The sequence below is a fragment of the Mytilus trossulus genome, chromosome 7, assembly GCF_036588685.1.
Source record: "Mytilus trossulus isolate FHL-02 chromosome 7, PNRI_Mtr1.1.1.hap1, whole genome shotgun sequence".
NCBI lineage: Eukaryota > Metazoa > Mollusca > Bivalvia > Mytilida > Mytilidae > Mytilus > Mytilus trossulus.
This window is the reverse complement of record NC_086379.1, coordinates 5,139,385-5,166,055: the sequence shown is the minus strand read 5'-3', so window position 1 is coordinate 5,166,055 and position 26,671 is coordinate 5,139,385. Positions and strand designations below refer to the sequence as shown.

The 26,671-nt window shown below is 31.5% G+C and overlaps 1 protein-coding gene across 1 annotated transcript; it reads left to right on the top strand.

Annotated features, from left to right (window-relative positions):
* On the top strand, nt 1–26,671 carry LOC134726122 (uncharacterized). The gene is made up of 5 exons (XM_063590519.1): nt 1–104; nt 5,664–6,050; nt 12,609–13,190; nt 26,141–26,425; nt 26,601–26,671. Exons 1-5 carry the CDS (start codon nt 47–49, stop codon nt 26,669–26,671), a joined length of 1,383 nt encoding a protein of 460 aa, XP_063446589.1. The 5' UTR covers nt 1–46.

Genomic DNA, 26,671 nt, shown 5'->3' with positions numbered 1-26,671 from the left:
ACGTGATGTAACTTGACACCATTTATTTCCACAGTTGTCTTAAAAAATGAAAGGTTTGAACAATCAACCGTTTGGTCTGCTCGTCATATTTGTAATTTTAAACGGTTAGTTTATTAATGGTTTAGAGAGCTATGTATGGGTGGGATACAACTATGATAGGATTGATTATAATATATAAAACAGATAGTATTTCTCCACACACACAGGGGGAAGATATTTTCTGTTGACATCTTTCAGGCATTTTAAACTTTTGTGTATTGTTATTTCGGAAATATATGTAAACTCACTATTAAGCTGTTATTTGTTTTATGGACGTTTTAAACTGTTATTATAGTAACAGAGACTCTCTAATATATTATTGATCATTACACAGTTTAATACTTTCTTTTATCTAAACCATGGGGGTCGAGGGCAATCCAGTATAATTCTTTTTATGTATTTGAAATTAACTGAAATTTTTTATTGAATGTATGTCAATATTTTTTGTTATATCATGGTTTTGTTTTCCATATTTCGGGGCTCACATATGCTTGTAACTTTGACAATGCAGGTATTCTTAGAAAATAAATATTTTTTGAATTTTAAAGATTGGTTAAAATCTGAATCTTTAAACATATAAGGATACGACATTTGTTTACACATTCGTTTCCTTCTTTCTTTTTAATTCATGTGTTTTTCTCTATATTGATATTACAATGATTTAATCCTTTTTCTTTGAATGTGTTATCCATGGTTCTTCTTTTAATTTTGTCCGATTTTATCTTAATAATTTCCTGTTTTCGGTGTTTTAAATAGATGCGAAAGATACCAAGTGAAACATAAACTGACAATGTATTTGTTAAAAAAAGGACATACAAACTGACAAAATCTTATACAAAACAGAACAAAGAAATCTAAAGATTGAGCAAAACGAATACAAAAACAATTAGGGTGATCTCAGGTGCTCCGGAAATGGTAAAGATCCTTCTCCAAATTTTGTCACGATCATGTTGCATATGTTGGTACAAGCCCTGAGATCATTCTTATTGGATCGAACATATTTAGTAAAAAGGAGGTTGGATTGAAATTTTTTGAACAGATTTGTCGTCATCTGTGATACTTTTTGTTTGGTGCGTTTCCCTCAGTTTTAGTTTGTTACCCGATTTTGTTTTTTGTCGATGGATTTATGAGTTTGAACAGCGGTATACTACTGTTGCCTTTATTTATACAGATATTCCATAACGGTCAACCTACTCGTGGAAATCATTATAGGAAAAACAAGCACCGGCATATCGTACCAACTGGCAACTACATACATATAACTTTAAATAGGTGCCGCTAGAATGTTGCTACACCGAAATGGAAAGTTCATAATTGAAGAATACGAATCATCATTTTTGCCGTGAATTTTCGTGTTTAGCCTCCCCTCATTGTCAATTTCTTTATGTTAGTCATGATATAAGACATGTATCTGCTTTATCCTTTATCTGAAGCTCAGCTAGATGTGTTCAACATAGAAAAAAGTTTGAAATTGTCAATAAGAGAATATCCTTTAAATAGACAAAAAACACGTTAATGGATAATGATTTCTTACTGTCTTAAGTTTTTTATGGAGTCTCATATGAATAGACGGAAAGTGATCACCAGAGAAGCACAGTTGGTTTCAAAATACAATTCTGGTTATATATCATCTATTCAGCTCTTTAAGTATAGCACCTGTTACCTAGAAAATGAGACATGACATAGAAAAAGATATAGTGTGTACAAGAGCACAAATAATAATTGCATAGTAATTTCCCGACAATAGAAGGTAATACAAGAATTAATTTTTGGTTACTTCTAGTTAACTACGACATATTACCTCGTGGAATTAATGGTGAAGCAGTCAACTTATGTACAGTGTCTGGGACTCTCTTGGTGACTGTTTTTTTTCAGCCCCTTCTAAGTTTTTAATGTAAAATATATAAAATAAACTTTAATTCACATGCTAAGACTAGAACACAAATGTATAATTTACTGGATACAACACAAAGCTTTCATTTCGCCTTGTTAAAGTAGTTGAACAGGTTTTTTCTTGTCCATTGAACCTATGTTAAGGTTCCGTGTGGAAGACGTACTTTGACCCATTTGATTAACTTTTACAAATTATAACTTGGATCGAGAGTTGTCTCATCGGCACTGATACCACATCTTCGGATATCTATGACAGTATACTTTTTCTTGGTATTTTTTGAATCAGTCGAAAACGTTTTGAAAGACTGGGTCTAGAAGCAACACTGCTGAGATAGTCACATGGAATAGAAACAATGCTGAATTTCAAGTATGTTCCCGTTGTGTGTAAACTGTTCATCAGCATCTGATCCCAGAGCTAGTAAATCATATTCATTATATTAAAAAAGTGGGAGATGTATTTGGCTGATATACTTTTACTTTTTTGTCCTTGAATAAAGTCCAAATGCTACCACTGTTATCCACAAACACATTTATCAATAAAGACAAATACAGTCCAATACAGACTTACACCTGGTCATTATTAATTAGCCGAGTCATTCCGAATGAACATGCCATTATGAGATTTTCAGTTGTTATCATTGGATATTACAGGAACATATAGTATTATGAAAATAAGAGTTTCAAAAATCAAATCTATTTTTATAACTCATGCATTTTTTTTTATTGATTTTTATCTTTTGATAAAATGTTTTAAGATTAACATAAATAACGAGCCAAATAATTCAACTTAATTTTTTTGTTCATGGATAGTTTTTCGCTAGCGAAAGTATATTTGAATACAAGATCAACTACATTTTATGCATATGTCTACCTCCAAACTTATGATAAAGTGGAGGTATAATAACATGAAGTCTATTTTTGAAATACTAAGGCTTTTTTTACCACAGGAATAGATTACCTGAGCTGTATTTGGCCAACAAAAATCGGAATTTGGTCCTTTACTTTATTCTTGGTATTTTAAAACTTTTTTTTTTTTATTCGGGCGTCACTGATGGGTCTTTTGTAGACAAAAGGCGCGTCTGGCGTAAATAAAAAATGTAATCCTGGTATCTATGATCAGCGGCCATTGTTATATTATAGTTCGTTTTTGTGTGTGTTACATTTTAACGATGTGTTTCCGTTGTGTCGTTTGTTTACTATATGACGTGTCACGGTACTTATCTATCCCAAATTCATGTATTTGGTTTTGATGTTATATTTGTTATTCTTATAGGATTTTGTCTAATGCTAAGTCCGTTTCTATGTGTGTGTGTGTGTGTGTGTTGGTGTGTGTGTGTGTGTGTTACAGTTTTTAATGTTGTGTCGTTGTTCTCCTCTTATATTTAATGCGTGTCCCCCAGTTTTAGTTTTTTACCCCGTTTTTGTTTTTTGTCCATGGATTTATGAGTTTTGAACAGCGGTATACTACTGTTGCCTTTATTAGTTTGTATCCATAACTCCGCTCATATACCAATTGTCATAAAGAAACGAAACCATCTCATAATTCTTACAACATAGTGCCAATTTGTTTCATTTTCCTTATCATGCACTTTGCCATTGCTTTTATTTCCTATTTGGGGTACTCTCTCTGTAATCGACATTTAATGCTATAATCAAATTTTCTCAGATTCGTTAGCAAAGAAGGGAATTGTAAAGTCCTCTTTGGTTTAGGGTTTAACTTCTTATTCTTAAGGTAGATAGGGTGTCTCCCTCCATCTTGGATTTTGAAATACCAGAAATCAATCGGTCTAGATCTTTTATAAAATATGCAAATTTTGAAAGTAGTAGGTAATTCATGCGTAAGACTTTTCATTTCAATATAGAAAATGACATGTTTTAATATATTTGTGGTTGTAATTAAAAAAAAAACCAACAGAAAACTTTTGTTTGTTTCAATTTTTTCCAACTTTGCAATATAAGTGAAGGCAACTCAAATGTAAGGGCAGATAATGCAAATAAAGTTAACTTTTACAATATTATGTGTTAGGAACTTACGTATTTTATTATGTAGCAAGAAACGGGTCTCGTGACACTTTTTATTCTTTTTCTTATCTGAAATCATATAATTAGAGCTATTTTATCATATTTGATCTCAAATTTCTACGGTGTAGTTTTCCTTTACGACATATAAAAATAAAGTATGAATTTATTTTGTTCAATTATAAATGAAAGTAAAGAAAAGAAATAATAAGTCGCTTTTTTGCAGCAATGTTCGTTCACGATAATTAAAATATGTTTGACCTATAATACCAAATCAAACAAACCTAGAAAAATCAAATTGCACAAATTTCTATTTATGTGTATACCAGGTTATATGACCGACAGCAATCTTCGGAGGTCATCTCGATGTTTAATAAACTGGTGTGTAGACTGAAATGTGGATACATATTCAATGCATTGTTAATTGTATATAATGGACTGTTCATAATTTGGATATACGTTTTAGTATGTTATAAGTTATAGGATATGAACATTTGATTCTAATTGGTGAACATGGATTTGACAGCAAATGTCTCTTTAATGAAATTCGAAAGTAATTATCTATTTTCGAGATAAAGAAACACCGATCTGCCTGATAGGTGTTTGAGTTTGTGTTTATGAGACAAAGTACAATATATATATGCTTGATCAATTTGAATGACTTGTTTAGTCATAAAGGTTGCAATTTGTAAATGTAGCTGATAATCAAACCACGACTATTTTGGGAGATATATGATATGTTACCAGTATAGAAAAAAAGGGAAGCGCCTACAGTTTAATTCTTAGGAAGTCCAATACTGGAGGTAGGGGTAGTTTGATATTTTAGTACAAATTTAAACTCTTTAAAACTTTTTAAACAAAAAGTTCGGGACATATTAAAGTTGAAAACATCCCGCACAGCCATATATTTTGACCTTTGAATAATTAGTAGTGCATATCAACTTTCAGTTCTTGGACATTACTTCTCCCGAAACTTCAAAGTAAAAATGGCACAGATTTAGCCACAATGGGAGGTCCTATGAGAATTGTATTGTCTATATTTACAAAATTGCAATAGTGAGGTACATAATCATTACATCAATTACGTAAAAAGCTAAAGACAAATGGGAATTGTAGCTTTTGTTAAATACCAATGAACAATTTATTGCAAAAAAAAGTACAAGTGATCTTTGTAGGTGGCAGGTAGAAACGATAGTACACTAAATCAAAATTGTAGGGATAAACAAAATAAAATTGCCTTATTTGATATGCATTTTTATCAGCCTCTTGAGTCTACACCTAAACCTTTTAACAACAATAAACTCAAAGTATTTAATGACATTTAAATCACACAAGTCGAACAGAAACCGACATCGCTATTGCTTAAAATATAAACAGAAATAAACAGAACATACCATTGAAAACGATACTTTGAAAACAAAGTCTGAGCGGAACAAACACAAGCAATAGAATCTGAGATCTTGCAGGTGCACAGAAACACGACAAGAACATTGCAAATTTCATACCAAGATCAGTCGCTTACACAGGAAAACAAAGAAGCATGGATTAAAAGTTTTTCGTGTGTCGAGCGACCTCACGACCAACATCAACTATAAAATTACATACATGTATCATAAAATGATAAAAAAACGTTAAAATATTCTGATTGACAGATAACTACAATTTTTTAAGCGTTAACCGAATTGAAAGAAAAACATTTAATTTTATTGCAGGCACAGTGGCACGACAGGTACAAATCAATGGAAATATCACAGAGAAAATTGGAACAAACGGCACGATGTTAACTTGTAATTTGACGCTTGATCATGGAGATCATCTTATTTCAGTGTGGATGTTGGCAACTAATATGACGTTACGTGATTTTGAGAATGTAGCATATTTTGACCCTGATTTTGGTTCCAAATTAAAACCATATGGAACAGTTCTTTTTGGGAATGCATCATTGTCGTCAGTTAATAAATCATCAAAAAGCGTTTCATTGAGCTTTGACGACCTAAATTGTAAACATTCAAGACTGTATAAATATAAATTATTAGTTAAAACAGTAGACTATCCAAATATAATAACAGAGTCAGAAGCAATTGGAATATCAATACAAGGTAGAGTAGTATATTATATATATATATATATTATTTAAAAGCGGTTATTTTGCCGCCTCCGGTTAGAATATCATAATTCAGTCCGATTTATTGCCTTTTTTTTTTTTAGAAATAGTTATTTTTCCGGCACCAGCAATAACATTTATATTTCAAAAGCAAGTCTAATTTAATTTATTTCTTTATTTTTGAAGCTTTGTGATTGACTTTGTTAAATTGTACACTGCTTTAATAAATTCATGATGGTAGGATTTTTTAAAACTTTTATTTTTGTTTCATTACATACAGTTAATTGATATTTAATTGTTTAATTATGCATACATGTATACATGTAGCATTAGACTGCTTAATTTTAGAAATGATTTAAGCTTCAAGTTTAGATATAACTGCATTGCAACAAATTGAAACACATGTGTGATAAATGTACACTTTGACTAACAGTTTTAAAACGATCATATGTATCTCAAATATTGTTAGCTGTTTTCCTATTTAGTTATACGTCTGGTATATTAGTAATTATTTTATTCTTTTATAATTACATTACCGTAGTACTATTCAAAATTAAATTTATCAAATTTCACTCTCTCAAATTCGGCAAAATAACGAATTCACTTCTTTGAAAATAAATGCTTGATTGATTGATGTCATTCCGAATAAATAACATTTTACTCTAAAATAATAACAAACAAGAATGTGTCCATAGTATACGGATCCCCACTCGCACTATAATTTTCTATGTTCAGTGGACCGTGAAATTTGGGTCACAACTTTAGTTTGGAATCAAAATTAGAAAGATCATATCATAGGGTGCATGTGTACTACGTTTCAAGTAGATGAGACTTCAACTTCATCAAAAACTACCTTGACCAAAAACTTTAACCTGAAGTGGTACGAACGGACGCACAGACGAACGGACGAACGAACGAACGGAGACACAGACCAGAAAACATAATGCCCTTATACTATCGTAGGTGGGGCATAACAACAAATATTCACAATATTTCAGTTGTTCCTGCGTTTTCTTTTGTCATGTCTAAAAAAATAAATTTATATCCAGCTACATCAATTACAATTATTTATCATTTTAAACAAATAAAGATTGACTCTTCTAGTTTTTCAATTCATAGTCAAAACAATGTCATAAAATTGATAAATACGTCTTTATCAGCAATCAAGATAAAATCAAACACATAGCAATAACTCAAGCTCACGATATCATATCTTTTCTTGATGAAAAAATGAATAATTTAAGAAGACAACTTACTTACTGTCAACAACCATTCCAATAAAATATAGTTATATTATAAGCAAATGTTCCAATTATTCTGGCTAAAATATTCATTTCTGGTAAATAATGTTAAACGAACTTGTGACTGATTCGAAAAATATAGGGTTTCTATTAATTTTCCATTGAATACATTCGCTGTACACCATGTAGCTTCCGGTGTCACTGATATTCTTGCTTTCACTGCACTGATTTGAAATTATATGGTTTCTGTATAATTTTGCATGCAGAAAGGGAGAAGACGAGTCTTGCTTCTTCAGGTTAACAAAATTTCAGTTCTAGTTTGAATGAAAGAGGGACGAAAGGTACCAGAGGGAAAGTCAAACTAATAGTTTGAAAGGTAGATTTATATTAATTTTGTAGATAAATGGTCTGTAGTAACTTTTACAGGAACAGAGGCAACAGGCAAACAATACCCTTTGTCCTTTACAAAACGTAGTTTTTGCTTTCTTTACCTGAGAAATAAGAAGGTGTAGTATTATTGCTAATAAGATATTCACCAGCAAACAGCACAGACCAGATTATAAAGTCGTTAACAGCTATATGTCACAGTACGACCAATTCAAGGTCATATGTCGCCCTGCCTAATGTAAAAGACATTTTGTCTCATTCTTGTACCAGTAAAAGTTAAAAGAGCAAACTATGAAAATCTAGGATTCCAAATGTGATTTTGAACTTAACATTATGTCAATGTAAAAGGCCGTGAAACAGTTTTTGTGTGTGTGTTATTGTTGAAAAATCGATTAATTATTTGTGTTAGGTCTAGTTTACATTCTTTACACAGGTAATCAGGTAAAGGGCACCAGCTCTCCCCAAAATTCTGAGTGGAGTGAATCAATTTAGTTCTTTTAATGGTTCTTTGGGAGCAGCTCAATACGAACAAGCGAAACAGGACGAAAACGCACAATTCAACACGAAGGAACGAATAATTTTATCTAGCATAAATCTAATATTTAACGAATAAAACCGAATGTCTAGTAAAAACGAAAAAGTGGAGATTCCTTAGAAAATATCGGACCAAGGAACAAACGTGAAAAGGGAGAGAGTTGGATCTGGATCACCACTCACAATAAAGGATAAGGTCTAGAAACAAGTTAAGCTCAATTGGAGTTCTTCGAGCCTTTATTTGGGACCGGTTCCGTTCACAATGTACATGTTAATAGCCAGGAATAACTAAAAAAAGACGGGAAATCCTTTTTCATTTCTGTGTGTGTTGCATTGTCGCGTGTTTTTTGTTGCATTTAAGTATTTCTGTTTGTTTTATTGTATTCGTTTTATGGTTGATGTGTTTCCTTCGATTTTAGTTTGTAACCGAAATTGGTTCTCCCTCAACAATGCTCAATGGATGTATAAACTTTGTCTGGTGTCTAGAAAAAAGAGAAAAAGGATGGAATAGACTGGACTCCCTATATATAGCTACTGAAGACATGGGATCAAATCTCTATGAACATATAAAAAAGGCTGCATTAAGGAAATCCTGGATTCCCTATTTATCACATGAGAACTGGTCTGTAGAAGCAAGATGAAGTAGGAAAGGACAGCTAGCGTATATCTCCTATTTAGAAATGTGACCGTGTGTCAAAGAACAAACAAAAAAATATGGGAAATATTGATAATGTTTAAAACACTTGGAACCAGGTATCTAGAAACATGTGAGAATGTAGGGATACACTGGATCACTTATAAAGCACATCAGGCTTAGTCAATATGATCATGCAAAAATGGAAGGATTGTCATGGGTCCCTTTTTAATCACATGAGACTTGGTTTCCAGGAATAGACAGAAAAGAAAAGGCAGTGTCTGGTTACCTTTTTTAGTCCATTGAACGCGTGTTTGACAATCCCACTTACACTGTGGATTCATTTATTTTCATGGATAACAATATTATTTTGTTGAAGAAAAATTGCGTTTCGTTGAAACTTAATTTCGTGGTTTTGCCAAAAAAATCATTATAAACCATTTATTTAAAGTCGTGTTTTGTATTTACCTTCGAAATCCTACGAATGAACTCACAGTACCTGTTATGTCTTTAATTTTAATTTTAATTATCTACAACATGATGTACGCTATGCATATTTCTGTTGTCGGTATTATTATAAGAAGACCATCCAAGCAGGTTAACCAACTATATTAAGTATTTCGATTAATCCAGAGAAATGGCACCAGCCGATGTTGTTATCAAATTCTCTTTATGTTTTGAATTCCGCATTTGTTCATCACACAGATACATATTATGTCGTATATTTACCCGGCACTCTGAATTATCTATGAAAAGATGTATGACGAGCTATTTCTAATGTCGCAATCATTCGTCATCTTATAGCAAAATGTTTTATCAACATTTTTATGGCCATATGATTTGTCCAACCCAATGCGAGACTTGATGGCTTGATGCTAAACGGGTATGGTTTTTAACCAAGGTCATAATCTAGAAAGTCGATTTACTTGAATGTATAGTCAACCTCAAATTTAAGGTCACACAAGATCATTCATCGTGGATGTCAATTACAAGACATATATCGTCACTATTTATTTTACTGCCATGCATCTCATTTCAAATACATGTAGTTTAGTGGAGAAAACGCCAATTGAATTCCCCAAAGCATATCAACCAAATAAAACGTTGCGTTAAGAGAGACGAAAGATAACAGAAGGACAGTCTAATTTATTGATTGAAAATAAACTGACAACGCCATGGTTAAAATAAAAAGACAAACAGGCAAATAATTGTACAGAGGACACAACATAGAAAACTTAAGACTAAGCAACAAGAACCCCACCACAAAATTGGGGTAAACTCAGGTGCTCCTGAAGGATGAGCAGATCCTGCTCCACAAGTGCCACCCTTCGTGTTACTAATGTTATAACAAATTCGGTAATAGTTTAATTCGTTAAGTCACATTCGTTTAAAAGGAAGTGTATTGTAGTTTTGACATAAGAAACATATCCAATATCATCTGTGAAACGGTTATTCCATAACCGTCTACCAACTCGTGATGGCGTCCGTAAAATTTACGATGATTTCAACTTCACCATTTGGGACTCTTGTTTTTTATAACTTCCTTGTTAGTAGGCGTAACTATTTGTAACTTTTAACTAATCATCTGACCTATTCGACCAACATGTTTGTGTTGATGTTTCAATATGACACTTCTTGTCCATTCGTTGTTGTTGTGTTTTGTTATTTGATTTTGCCATGTGATTATGGACTTTCCGAATTGATTTTCCTCTAAGTTCAGTATTTTTGTGATTTTACTTTTTGCATTGCCATAGTTTATTTGTCAATGAAAAACAACATATACATTGATGTGAGTTATGATTCGAAAGAGAACAATTTCTCTTTAAGAGATTTTTTTATGGTAATTATCAAAACCATATTCCCAATGTGATACAGGTTGTTTTACCAGTATGTGTTAATCTTCAGCACTGACATGTATGATGCGTGCATCATCAAAGATTCAAAGTATTTCTGTCCATGTTGATCACCTTATCTAATTAACAATTTTTTTTTAAAGGAATGGCAGAACATATTAATTAAGGACATTTATATTTGTTGTTTTTAGATTATTTTCGAAGTGAGTGAGATAGAATCTTTAATCGTTGAAGACATATATAACTAAGTAAGACATCACATGACTTGGTTGACGGAGGTAGCCACTTTTTTGTGTCCATTTATCCCATACAAAGGTTATATATCAGGTCTCATCAATGATACATATATCATGTTTATTTTAAATATACGGTTGGAAAATCAACAATACACATGACAAAACGTTAAAATTCCTAACGCGAAGCTAATGATCAATTATTGACATGATATCATATAGCAAGTTTTTTTTTGAGTTTGTAAAATTTTCCTCTTTAAACGAAATATACGAAAATATTAGGTTTTTATTTTGGATTCTTAAATCCCAATTAAATATTTTTAAGCATTTCGAAATTGTTCTAGTTATAAAGTGTTAAAACTTCACAATCCAATGTGTATTGCTGTGGTTAAATGCTTTTTTTACATTACTGACGACTTATTTATTAATCATATTCTGAATCCGTTAATAATTAAAAGCTGTTGACTTGCATATATTGACAGATATTAAAACGTCCTGTACCCCAAACTTCCTGTAAATTTTAGGGTTTATTATTTACGAAATTGAACTGATCTTTAATGTACTTATTAATTAGGTTACAAATATATTATGAGTGTTTACAACTCTTGTATAGTTTGACACAAATGAATAAGGGTAGTTTCCTTACACTCTTATTATAATTAACACCTACTACATGTAATAAGGGTATATAAACCTGACAGTAATATTGTAAAATACATATATAGATATAGAAAGATGTGGTGTGAGAGCCAATGAGACAACTCTCCATCCAAATAACAATTTAAAAAGTAAACCATTATAGGTTAAAGTACGGCCTTCAACACGGAGCCCTGGCTCACACCGAACAACAAGCTATAAAGGGCCCCAAAATTACTAGTGTAAAACCATTCAAACGGGAAAACCAACGGTCTTATCTATATAAACAAAACGAGAAACGAGAAACACGTATATATTACATAAACAAACGACAACTACTGTACATCAGATTCCTGACTTAGGACAGGTGCAAACATTTGCAGCGGGATTAAACGTTTTAATGGATCCAAACCTTCTCCCTTTTTCTGAAACAATAGCATAACATCACAATATAAAAAAACATACGATAAAATATCAATAGGCAGACTTAACTCAATCAAAAAACGTATGATTACACAATGAACGAATAAATTTGATCTGCGATATCTGAATACAAGTGATATATGTTACTTTCCCTTTGGCATTTTTGTTGTTGAAACTAACATATTGTTATTGACCTGAATAAGTGATCCTATGCAAAACGCTTATTTTTTTTAAAAAGTGCCAAATGTAAATATAAATGTGTACATAATTTTCTTTTCCCGATCATCCAAAATAAGCGAAAATAAACATCTCGCAAAAATAACCAGCAATACAGTACAATCAACAAAAAGCAAAAATGTGTTCGTTTACGTATGTATAACATCAATTGATAAATTTTACATTAACTGATAAATTCTTCCATTAATTGATAAATTCTTACTGTTACAAGGTTTAAGAAGAGTTTTGAAAGTCATTACAACTATATAATTTGAATACCTACATTTCGTTTCGTAGACATGTTTCACCTTTGCTTTTTTTTTTTTTTTTATCGAAGACATGTTATAATTAAAATGAATTAATTGAATTAATATTGTTATATAATTATTTTCATAGTACCACCTTCAAAACCCGATAGCGTTTCATTATTTCACACACCAGCAGATGTATCCGTGTCCTCAACTTCAAATATAGATTATAGCTCTGCGTCACCTTCTACTGTAGTAACATCAACTGAAAATGAGACTGTATCTGCCTCAGAGACGGGAAAACAGAACACTGCATCTGTATCTAACAATTTTAAGATACCAACTCCTGGTCCTAATACAACATCTTCCCTTTTGCAAGAGGATATTTCAACCAGCTTTAGAACAACGACATATTATATTCCAAAATCGACAACAGCACAAGGAATAGTTGAAGGTGATAACATAACAGTTGTCTGTACAGGAGACGTTGGGAATCCGAAAGGGATACATTTCTTTCAAAAGTATCGTAATGGAAAGATAGTTCATATGCATGAAAAAGTCTATGCAACATTAAAATCGGAGGTGTATAAAAATTGCTCCTTCTATCAAACAAGTATCCTAACGTTCAAAATAACAGCTGCTGACAACAATGTAGTGATACGCTGTGCTGTTAATTCGTCAATGGCAGAGCCAGATATGTATGTAGAAACAGAACCAATAGAGGTCTTCTGTAAGTATACCTTTATAGATATATTAATGACAAACCACAAAGCAAAGACACATGCAAAGTACTATAATCTCTACGCAAAAGAAGCTAGAAAATACTTCTTTTGTAATTAACATAGTTTTTGTAAAAAATACTAAGGTAATAAATACTTCGATCCTTTTTCTTAGAGTCATAACAGTTTATTCGGGAAAAGCTTCCCACCGTCTTCAGTCTATGGCAGAAGCGAATAGATAAAACCTTTTTTTATATCAACGAGCGATATTGTCTTCTATCAACGAGTTGCATCGTGGGAAATTTCAGACGAATGTTAGCATTTGTACGAAGAAAGGCAGATTTTTCGGTATAAAGGAATGACTTTTTTTTCTTAAAACAGGATGACATTTAACACGACATACGTCTGCTGTATAAATTCCATAGATTATGTTATGTAATAACAAGCAAGATGTATCTAAACGAGAAAATTGAATTGTTGAATAAATGAAAAATAATCGCACGATTTTTCATTTGTAAATGTACACATTCAATAAATACCATGTAGCAATGCAATTGAGATGAATTCAATTGTTTGCTAAGCTAAAATCACCCATAAGTCAAAGATACTGCTATATTTTATTATATCACTGCGATGTTTGTCTTATATCATAGCGATGATTATTTAACATCAAAATTTCATGAATGCGATACTTTTCTAATATAACTGCTATAGTTTTGTAATATAAAATGAACACGATGACACGTCACAATGCATTAAAAAAAATATGCAAACATAATTCACAAACTTTCATGATCGGCTTTATGTTTGAGGATCAATATCGCTAAAATGTGGTATCTGTAACAAAATTAACGCTTACATGAACTTATCATTTCGAAAATGTTGCTTGACCTTATTGATAGTTGAAAGTGTTAACAACCTGTTCAGTCTATTGTTTTCAATCACATACCTTAACCGAGTAATTCTATTTGAAGTGATGATGCAATGGCGAAATTTAAATGCGGTTGTAAATAGCCTACCGGCCTATTAGATTCTAATATTGGTCCAGTGGCGGATCCAGGGGGATCAATGCATTTGGACATTTGGTTGGAACCCCCCTCCTTTTATCCTGGGTTTGGAACCCCCCTTTTTAAAACTGCTGGATCCGCCTTTGAGGTTACACTGATATAGCCTATCCACATGGTTAATATCGAAATAGACAAAACATATCATTACGTAAAAGAAACAAAAAACATTCATTCAAACAATCAAATCCAATACAGCTCCAAATAACAATGAATATTCAAAGGGTAAAATAGATATTCCAATAAAAATAAATATGTACAAATGCGGATGTCCCGAACTTTGAAGATACCAACTGAGAAGCCGCAGACTATAAATTGAAAAACTACAGATACAACGAAAATAAAAAATCTTGTCAAACAGACAATGTATTTATTATTAACATAGAAAAAATATATTGAGAAGGAAACAGTTCTTTTTGGATATCAAAGACTATTCCCGTTAGTAAATTGATATCTCTATAAATATAATCAGCTCTCCGCGTGGACGCTCTTTTACATCGCGATGACCGTGAGGGCATTCCAATGTATTGTTGCCACAGATATTTTATTTTCGTCTTTGACTAGTAACCGATTGTATAAATACGCGAACATTTCTTAGTGCAGTCCGTGCCGCTTGTTATAAATTCATTTCCTCAATGAATACTAAAAAAGAAGTGTTTAGAAAACGAATAAATGAGATTTAAATGTCTTTTGACGTTAGAAATGTGTATATATCTTTTCTATATTTATAAATTTAGATCGTTCAGTGCTGTTTATTTGGTGTTTTTTTTACGTGGTCGTTCTTGTACCATCATAACTGTCGTTACCGTCAAAGCTTTAGAAGTGTGCTAGTTCATATTCCACTTATAAAAGATTCAGCTCCCAAATGACGTTTTTTGGAGAACTGGAAAGCAGTTATTTATAAGGCGATTTTTTTAATAGATTTATAGATATAAGAAGATGGTTCATGAGATAACTTTCCATCAAAGTAATACTTTGTTTCAAGTAAACCATAAGGGATCAAAGTAGGCTCTTAAACATGGAGCCTTGGCTCACGACGAACACCACGCTATATAGGAACCAATACTAGTGCTTAACTATTTAAACAGGAAAACTAACGGTCTAATTTGTATAAAAAAGGAGATTTAAAAATACAGGTAATTTTGTGTCGAATCAATCTGAACGAGGACAGTATGATCTTTGTCACAAGTTAGTTGCATTGTTACCAATAAAGAAAGTCTTCCATGCGTGCGTTGTGAGCATATCAGATATATATTATTTTGGTGCGTTCATTATAAAATTTGCTAAATGTTCTATATGTGAACAATAATTTTGATACTTACCTATTTGATTACGACATTGTCTATTAAACCTCATCGGTGCTGGCATTTTCAAATTTAAACATGGTGGATTAGATATAGTTTTATAGCGCTAAACGTCTCACGTGTATGACAGTCTCATCAAATTCTGTCATATTTACATTGATGCGTGAACAAAACACTAATAATAGGTGAAATTGTCAAAATATGAATACAGCAGTCAAAAAATTAATTCTAATAAATACTAATATTGATATAACAAATACACCGCTATGATATTTTAAAAGTATCGCCTTGATATTAGAACAAATGACATTTGTATATTTATGCATATAAGAAAACACAGCACTTCAAATTTTACATAAACGTTTGCTTACAACTAACGTCTGAATGTATATTTAAACTCAATTAGTATTTATATTTGAATGATATGTTTTAAAGTGTGTATTGTCTTAATGTTTTGTTGCCGAAAACTTCATTTTTCGCATGGAATGTCTGCATATTTACAATCGATATTAGACAATATCTCTGTGTGATAAAGAAACGTTTTCATCGATTCACTTTTTCCATAGACTGGTCTTATGATCACTTCAACCATTGCTTTCTTAATATTTAAAATATTATGATTATAACATAGTGTGCACTAGAATACATTTTGAGTATTCTAGTATAATAACCCTATTGTTTTAGTTTTCAAAGATAAGTGGTTTATCATGAAACGTCATAATTAGTTATCAAACATACCAGGGTAATAAATTTATACGTTAGACGCGCATTTCGTCTACATACATTTTTGTAAGACTCATCAGTGACTATCAGATCAAAATAGTTAGAAAGCTAAACATATACAAAGTTGAAGAGTATAAAGGATCCAAAATTCGAAAATGTTGTGCCAAATACAGCTGAGGATATCTATGCCATGGATAAGAAAATCTTTCGCATTTCGGATAATTCGTATTTTTGAAAACAGTAAATTCATAAAAAATGTCAACACCGAAGTCCTGACTACTGGGCTGGTAAATTCATTCCCCATAGTGTTGATTAACAATAGATATGACTGTTTATTTGTTCCCCCTTATAATCTACGACATAATTATTTCTATATAAAATTCCGGAACACCTTTTAGACACATTAAAGGTTGCATTTCTGTATATATTGACAATGCAATTTCCCATAGGAACTCCTTTTACGGCTAAAACTGTAACACTTTTGCTATGAAGTTTTGAATAAAATCTTATCCTAGAATTGAAAGTTCATTCACTACAATTTTTTTCAAAGGTCAAAATCTAGGGCTGTGCGGCATATATTCAACGTTAATATGACCTGAACTTCTCACAGTTTAAATTAACACTAATTTTCTTAACTACCCCTACCTCGAATAAAAGGTTACCACAGATTTCAATATAAACAAATTGCACATGAACATTTACTGGTAACATTCCCAAGCTATGTCCTCTATGAGATGGAACACAGAGATCATAACTGGGAACCAGTATGTAAACAAAAAAAAATTCTATGAATATTCTAAATCTCCCGAAAAGAGGCGTGGTTTGAAAAACAGCTGTGTTTACAATGTTCAACCTAAATTTTATATGAGTTTAATTCAAGTTGTATGTAATTCGAATATAAGGCACCTTTAGATATTTAAAAGGTATATAAAAGGTTAAAGATTGAAGGTTTCAAGTTTACAGTAGGCAATCTATCATACCCATGATGCAGCTAGCGATATAAATTCACTTTTAAAACCGACCATTTGAAACCCACTTTTTAATACAGATTTATCATCAGGTATATTTTCACTTTGTCTGGTTTCCCATTCTTAATCTTAAGAAAAACTTCTTATTTCTAGTTATAACATAAGTAACGCAAACTCTTACCAAGAATGTACATATGGCCACATTAATAGCGGGTACAATTAGTATTCCTTTATTATTAAAGACGGGTTGTTTTTCATGTTTTGTTAATTTAAAAATAAATTTCAATCACATCTTTGTTATTGGCATTTTTCACGGGGGTATCTACTAAATTAATGCCGACAATGTTATCCTTATATGATTGTCCAAACTGTCATCCTTTTCTATTTTTATTGATCAATACACATAATCTTGATGAATAGTTATCTCATTGGCACTTATCACTGGGGTAAAGCTGATGACCGTATCAATCAAAGACAATATTATCATTGGCATTTTTCAAAATGTGTATTGATCATTTGTCATTGACAGGAATCCCAGAAATTAAAAAAAATTGTGGCTTGTAGTTGGAGGCTGTGCACTGCATTTTTTTTTATTTATAAAACTTGTAAGGTGTCATTAATCGCGCTTTTGTTGCATGTTTTCCCCCACTTGTCCATGTGCATGTCTTGTTGTCCGTTCTTTTAAAAAATACCTTCTACCGTAAAAATATGGTGAACTATGTATTTGAAGCACGTCTTATTTTTTCTACCTTTAGGATAATTCTCTCAACAAGGTTATATACCAACACGATGAATTATTTAATACAAAACAGTAGTTATATAAATACGGATGTTTCTAAGAATTGCCATCCTATAAAAGTTACGATCATCATTTTTAAATTACGGTCATCCTTTACAAATTACGGTCATCTTTTAACCAAGTACGGTCACCCTTGTTATGAATAGCTAATGCTGTTACGGTCATCTCGATCGTGATTTACTGTCATCTGAGCGACTTTTTCAAATGGAATTTCCTGGTTCATGCACATTTCTCTTGATAAATAATATTTCTGTAAATACAAATTAAATTTGATAGTAATTTGTGATTTCCGTTGGAATCTTTTTATAGATTTACATCGTATCAATAGATATAGGAAGATGTGGTGTGAGTGCCAATGAGACAACTCACCATCCAAATAACAATTTAAAAAGTATACCATTATAGGTTAGAGTACGGCCTTCAACACGGAGCCTTGACTCACACCGAACAACAAGCTATAAAGGGCCCCAAAATTACTAGTGTAAAACCATTCAAACGGGAAAACCAACGGTCTAATCTATATAAACAAAACGAGAAACGAGAAACACGTACTATATTACATAAACTAACGACAACTACTGTACATCAGATTCCTGACTTAGGATGATTTGTAAAGAATAGATATAGAAACACTTTAACAGACAATACAAATACTGACCTATTTTTTCATCCGACATCTTGGGATGACCGTGAATGCAGTTACTGTCGTCATCTTTACCCCGGTGGCTAATACCATATCATATCTATGCAAACAAATCAAATCATTGCAAATTTCACTTTGCTTCTATCTTCACTAAATACTGTCATGTCATCTGTTTATTTCAAAATCTGAATGGTGGGACTTCGTTCATTCATGTAAACAGTTATTACTGTTACTACTTTGGTATTCCAACTTCATTGCCATAATTTCAACAGCAAAAACAAACAGTAAAACTGATAAAGGATATCCTTGCGGTATTCTACATGAATGGTTTGAATTTATGATAACAAACCATTATTTATGATATATGTTTGAAGGTATATATTCTGTACATAGTTGTAAGCTATTTGATAACTTATTAACTAAACCTGAAATATTAAAATTATCAAGGTATAAAATCTCAATTCTACAAATGTAATAACACCAAATTTTTTTACTATCAATTGCCCCCTAAATTTATTGATGTATCTGAGAGCTCTTAAACATCTTAAACATTAAATCTACTGTTAACAAACCTAGTTTGAACTTCATTCATAATTTTAAGAAGTTTTTTTTTCTTACCGTTGAGACAGAACTTATGAAACAATTTTTTAAATCTATATTACACAGAGATATTGGACCAAAACTCTCTACAAGTAAAGTTTTCCCTATTTGAATATCAAAGTTAACATAAAAAATGTTTTAGTGTAGTGAACTAGATTAAGATATTTCAGTATTACACCATAAACTTTTACAAAACTTATGATAAAAGGGATGATTGTTCTTTCCCTATTATTAATTTTCCCTTGTTGGTCAAATATTTAACTTTGACAACTCGTTTGCTATGCTCGTGTCTGTTTGGTTTTAATCAGCGTAATCATGTATTACTGGTAAATTATTTAGTTCGGAATTTCGTTACAACAAATTACTGAAAACCTTTAACAAATTCTTCGATAGATGCAAATATTTGGTTAGCAAATTTAGGTTAACTTGCAGTTCAAACGGAATAGAGTATCCAAAATGTTACGGTGATGTTAGATATCGAGGCTTGAAACAAGTTTATATTATTTATCAATACTTTAAAAAGTTATCATTCCACATCTCCTTATATTTCAATTATTCTAAAAGGTTACCTATTCAACACTGTAATTTGATCTCTAAATGTTTTTTTGTATGAATATTGTTTTTGTTATCATTAAATTAAACCATACATATATAAGGCTGTTGGTTTTCTCGCTTATATGATTTTACTTTGTTTGTTTCTATAGCTGACAATGTGGTATAGGATTTTCTAATTGTTGAAGGCTGTACAGTGACCTATATTTGTCTTTCTGTATAAGTTTTGGTCTGGTATGGAGAGTTGTGTAGTTGGCAATCAAAACTATTTTTTTTATACATATGTACTTTCGCACTACTTAATTCTTTTTGGTACCTTAAATCCTTCTAGCGTGTGACCAAAACCGTATTCAATATGCTTAATTGGTGTTTGCATTTACTTAATTTTCTCCAAATATCAAAGAATTTGTTAGATATAATCAAATTTGTGTTTAAAAAAATATGATATGCCTTTATCAATATTTAGGTACGTAAAATAAACACATCCACATTTTTTTGTGCATCATCTTCGCTAGCCCAAGGAAACAATCCTGTCTCGTTTTCCTCACCCTTGACAGATACGTCAGAATTTTGGATCTCCGAGTTCAATGATTTTCGCAGATGATTTTTCCAAATTAGTCTATCACTATGGAACCTTATAAAACAGATAATTTAAGAGAATGTTTATTGCAGTGGCATGAACATTTTGATGAACAATCCCAATTTCTTTTTTTGCTTTTGTGCATCATCTTCGTAAGCCAAGGGAAACAATCCTGTCTCGTTTTCCTAACCCTTAACAGATATGCAGAGGCATGAACACTTAGATGAAAAATCCCAATTTATTCAGCTTTTTATTATAGCATGTTTTCTATGTATGCTACTTTGTATAACAATTCTCACGGATATTTGGCATGCCTTCGTATCTAAGTACGGCATATACATTTTTCCTAGCACGTATACTGTGAATTTGTTCATTTATTTGAAGAAGAGGATCGGATTCAAACAAATTCTGGACTTACAAGCAAATTCAGTTTTAAAATGATACATATTCTTGCTTTGTCTACAATAGATTTGTTGGTACGCAACATAGAACTGATAATAATACATTCATCACGTTTAAGTTTCAGTCATATGGTCGCATATGCAATAAGCAGGAAAAGGTCAATATCATTTTATTAAAAGACGCATTGACATTCTTTATAGTCCGTCCGTTTCCTTTTGTTAACAAAATAATAATTTTATTCATCAAATATTCAAGATTTCAAAAAACACCACTAAGGCTTCAATAGGTTTATTTTCCCAGTTCATCTCCGCAATTTTATCTTTACATGATTCCAATTTCCTAATCCATAATCCCTCGGTTTTATTCCTATTTACCAATAAACCTGAAAACGAGCCAAATATTTCTAGTATGTTCATTGCAGATATTACATCGTTCTTATCTTTATAAAATAATTTTGTGTCATCTGCTAGTTGTGAAATCTTAATGCTGTGACTTTTCACATCTAACTTGCCAGTGATTCCTTTTACGTCGTTGCTATTTCTTTACTTTAAAGCCATAATGTCAACAGCAAAACAAACAACAACAATGCTGATAAAGGACACCCCTGTCTGATTGTCCGTGAATTTTTGACATTTTCTGATACCCACCCATTGTTCATGAGACATGTTTGAACGTCTGTTTACACAGTTTTAACACACTTGATAAATGATTCATTAAATCCAAATGTTTTAAAGTTCCAAGCATAAAATCCTATTCTTAGGAATCAAATATTTTCGTAAAATCCACAAAAACATATTGCATCCTGAGTAGTATATTAAATCTTGTATTTGTCTCAGATTAAACCAAACGCATCTATTCTTAACATAACCGGTTAGATTCTCATTTATGATTTTGTGAAGTACCTTTTCTTAAGCGATGCACAAGAACATATGACAAAAGTTTAAAATCTATATATTAAGAAGGGATATTTGACAGTTTACAAAATAATCATAAAATACTACCATATGTCCATCAAGACCTGATTATTTATTTAATTCAGTTTTAAAGATACCATGTGTGTATTCCACCACTGTAATTTTTTCCATCGCATATAAGTTTATCATTTTCGTTAACTCTATTTTCTAATTTTGTACCGCTGATTTAATTTTCTCTTCAATCTTTTTTTTTTATTACACAAGTTTTATTAATAATCTTTTTTTTTAAGTTTCTCTTGATCCGAAATTATTCCCCCATATTCTCCTCGGTTTTTGTACTAGTCTTTTTTTCTAACCCAAGGAAGTAAAACTCCCATTTTTTTTTGTGTTCAGTGACTGAAAAACAGCCGGTTTATTTTACAAAATTTTACAAGGGGTAAAAAAGGTGACAACATAAAAATCATGTTAATTCTACTAAATGTAGCTTGTGATCTAACTCTTCTTATCCATGTGAATTGCTTTTTACTTACATTTAAGTTTCTCCAAAAATCTGTCAGTTTGTTAGATTTTAAACTGTGTACGTGCTGAGTAAATTCACATGGACGTATAGATTGTCTATCCATTGGTTTTATTAAAATCGCCCTAAGTATTGATTATTCTAGACCGTGTTCTTTGAAATAATCGATGACCTTTAAAACAAAAGAATTTCTAGATGTTTAATAGTTAGGTGCATATGCATTAATAAATGTAAAAATTAAGTTAATTATCTGCACATAGATAAGTACTAATCTTCCGTCCCTATCAATAAATTTTTTAATTAGTTTGTAGCTTAATGATGTTTTAATTAGAATATCTTCGCCCCTACTAGTCATAGTACCATGTCTACAAAAAGTATCATATTCTGTTTTCTGTTTTACTATTTGTTTCGGTTTCAATAATTTCATCAAAATGTGTTTCTTGCAAAAAACTAATGACACTTTTTTTTAGCCGTAACCCGTTCTATAACTCTGTATTTATCACTTGAACTAATTCCTTTAACATTGAGACATAGATAAATTGTATTTGTAAATATCATAGTTAATTATAAATAGATTATGATTATACTTAAGTTTCAACATACTACACAGAGTTAAAATTTGAAACTCTCAGAGACATTTAATTCAATTATATCAATTTGTACACACTACATATGCCTTATTTTTTTGAATGCAAACTTGTTACACATATAACTACAATCTACATAAACAGTTATTGTCTATCTTGGAATTAATTCTGGATATTGGTTGTGCTTTGAAAGACACAAAGCTCACTTTTTGTGCATTTATTTTCAATTTTAAATATTTTGAGGCCCACCTAGTAATTTTAAAATCACACATTAAGCTGTAGACGGATTCGCAAAAAAATAATCTCGAATGTTAACAATAATACATCGCTCAAGGTGAATAATTATCTATTTTTACATAACAACTAATTTCAACAGCAAAAACAAATAACAAAACATTGTCTTACACTGAATTTTGAAATAAACTTTACATTTATTTAAGAGGATGGTAAAGGATTATTTTCGTGTAACGTGTTTTGCCATTGTTATTTCACGTGCAGTTGTGAAAAAGTTCGTTATTCGTCGGGTTTCGTGAAATCGCTTTAAATATCAACCTTCAGGAAATGTTTAATTGTTCGTTCATCGTAAAATGGCAATTCTATTTCGTGTTCTTCCATATAGATACCCCCTCTTTACGCCCCTCACTTTACATGCATGTTGACATTGACATGATTGATTTTACTACACATGTACACGATCAAATTTTTGAAATCGATGATTGTCGTCGTAGACCATACTGCTGTTCATGTTTGTCTGTTATCAGAAAATTGGTTTAATTCTTGTTGTTCTTTTAAAAGTAATCATAAGTTCGCATAAGGTCACACAATACGTCATTAAAATGCGTCTGCAATGCACATTCTGAGGTCACGCAGGCTCATACAACACTCGTCAACAGCAATACACAAACGAAGAGCGGTAGTGGGCGGAGCTTTCAAGCGATATTTGTATAGAATATTGAATGTTTTAATGTAAAATACTATCAAGTAAATATCCATTAAATTGACAGCATGAACTCGAAACGATTGAAAGGTTGAACATTTAATGATGTTCATGTGTTTACGGTTAAGTGTAGAGCCATACTTAATGTATAACAATGTGCTTCAATATATTCTAAATCGTGGAGAATTTCTTCTGATCTACGCTACTTGTAAGGTTTTTCTTATACAACACAATGCAATGGAAATAGTGCGGTAATATATTGTATATAAGTGTTCTTTGCGATCGTTTATACTTTGTGCTTTTTTTCTGATTAAAATGTATTTTTTTTCTGGACAAACACAAAATGTCAGACCATATACGTACTCCACAGGTAGAAATAATTTTTGTCCGTCCGTTTTCTTGTCATTATATATACATTATACATTTTTCGTCATTTTAAAGTTCATTTAAGGTTCATGTGGACACCATGGCTGCATTTTCACATCAAACTTTTTTTCTGAATCGATGAATGAATTTCGAACAGATGTATACTACTGTTGCCTTTATGTAGGGCATATCATGCCCTAGATAAATAAATTTCAAATGCATTATATGGTTTGCCAAAATAAAAACTTAACGGGTAGTGAAATTTTTTTCCGTCCCTACAGAATATGATAAAGTACACAAACATTTTAGTTTCGCTTGATATGGTCCACTTGGGTACACAGTTTAAATCACCAATTTCTGTCAGGTATCTATTGTCAATGTATTGTACATGTCATTTAATACAGCGTACTTCAGTTAATACCTGTGGAGAAGTTCTCAAACCTCTTTCCCAACTTATTTTATTTTGGCACCTTCTGGAGAAAGAAAAAAAAGTGCACTGCAAAATCCTGTTAAGTTTTTGTTTTTCTTAAAGAAGAAACATATTTGAAATGTATTTACCTAAGGCATGCTATGCCTTAAAACTTTTCCTGATGCACATGTTTTTCTGTACCCAGAATAGATTTTGAGGTGAAAATGCATTCATTATAGCCAAAGGGTGCACCTGAACCTTAATATTTACCAATCATGCTTGAACCAAAGAAAATGCTTTGTTTTGAAAATCAATTTCATGGATGAACATTGTTCCTTTGCCCCGGAGATCATAAATGGTTTAACTTGAGGTGAATTCTTACAGATATAGCATAAGATGGTGAAAACAATGAGCTTTAAAAAAATAAAAATAAAAATATGGGTCACCAGACTATTTCTGACCCCTAACGACTCAGCGATCATCAGTGTTTTTTTGTATATCTTTCAAAACCATGTGTACAAAGTGTAACACATGTTGTCATATTCTTTGTTAAATAAACAGATAATAGTACAGTTTCACAAGATAATCAAATGAAAGCAATTTTTTGTATCCACGAACTAAAAATTGGCAAAACAAATTACTCAGCAGTTAGCGAAAATCAACATATATTTTTTTTTTCAATTATCGATTCAAAGATGGGAGTCATGCAAGTGAATGGATTAACAAAAAAACAAGACTTTGCCAACCTGTCTACCATTATTGATTTAAGTTTGATGAAGCATATTATTAATACATTATATATTTTCAGTTGTCATAGTAACTGAACCGAAAAACTATGAAAATATATTTTTTTAAAGGTTTTTCAACTTTCTTAATTTTTAACGCCTCAATAATGAAGCAAAAGTATAGACTAGTATATTTAAAAAAAATGAATATAGTTTTTCCTTTGATTCAGTCAAATACTGATTGTAATTCATTTCATAATAAAAGTTCACTTTGTTCCCTGTCTAAATTGTCAATCCTTCCATATTAAATAGTACAGGTTGCTCTCAGTCAGATATATCATATCACTATTAGTGATATAACGAAAAGAAAATACCAGTTACATGATATTTTGCTCGTTCCATTTTAAATGTCACAACTTGGCAAATAACGTCTATGGAATATGTTTGATCCACTGACAGCTGCTACCTGAGTGATGGTTCATTATAGTTATCAACTTATCTGATAAAAAATGAATTGTGAAGTAAAAGGTCAACTATGTATAGATACATGATGTATATCGCTTGAAAAAAAGCTGAAATTAAAGTGAGGTTTGCAATTAACTATGAATTTATTACGATGAGCAATATTGATTTATTCGGAATGTGTGTGCGGGTTGAAATATCAATTGTGTTTCCTTATTATGGAGGCATTGTTAAAACCATTCTTTGATTTAAAATGACTCGATGAAAACGTTTTAGAAAGCATACTGTTGGTGTAAACGAATAACAAAATACACATATATGTAATTGCAAAGACACAAAACATCTATAGTATTTAGAGTATGAGTATTAAATACTAACATGCATGCATCCTCGATACTTACATTTTCAGATCCAGTTAGAATGCCAACTATTATTAGCTATCAGAATAAAACGGACTATGTATTGGGCGAAGATACAAGTATACATTTAGCTTGTAAAAGCGATGGTAATCCTAAACCTTCTTACTTTTGGTATACAGAAAACCCCAAGCAACAAGTCAGTTCATTTGAAAACTTTACTCTAACGAATTTGAATGTAACAAACAGTGGAACATATACCTGTAAGGTAAACAACACTTTCCACGGCGATACATACCAAAAGGCTACTTTTGTCAATATCAAGATTATAAATACAGGTAAAAGTAATTATTGAAAGCAACAACACTATGTTTACCTGAACGCTCAGTAAAATTTGTGTATGCATTCCTTGTTCCATAGTTTAATAATATGAACAAGAATGCACTATGTCTTTTCTGTACCGAAACTCTACAATAGCATGTCATTATTACTCATAATTATTTATCTTTTTAGAAGAAAAACTGAGTATTGGGATGATGGACGCCAAAAATACATTGCATGTGCATGGTGTATGTATCTTATAA

Bases quoted from the DNA above. Each gene is read 5' to 3' on its own strand.
- LOC134726122 (XM_063590519.1), top strand. From the start codon at position 47: ATGAAAGGTTTGAACAATCAACCGTTTGGTCTGCTCGTCATATTTGTA. The intron at 105-5,663 runs GTTAGTTTATTA...ATTTTATTGCAG, and splicing joins CATATTTGTAATTTTAAACG to GCACAGTGGCACGACAGGTA. The intron at 6,051-12,608 runs GTAGAGTAGTAT...TTATTTTCATAG, and splicing joins AATTGGAATATCAATACAAG to TACCACCTTCAAAACCCGAT.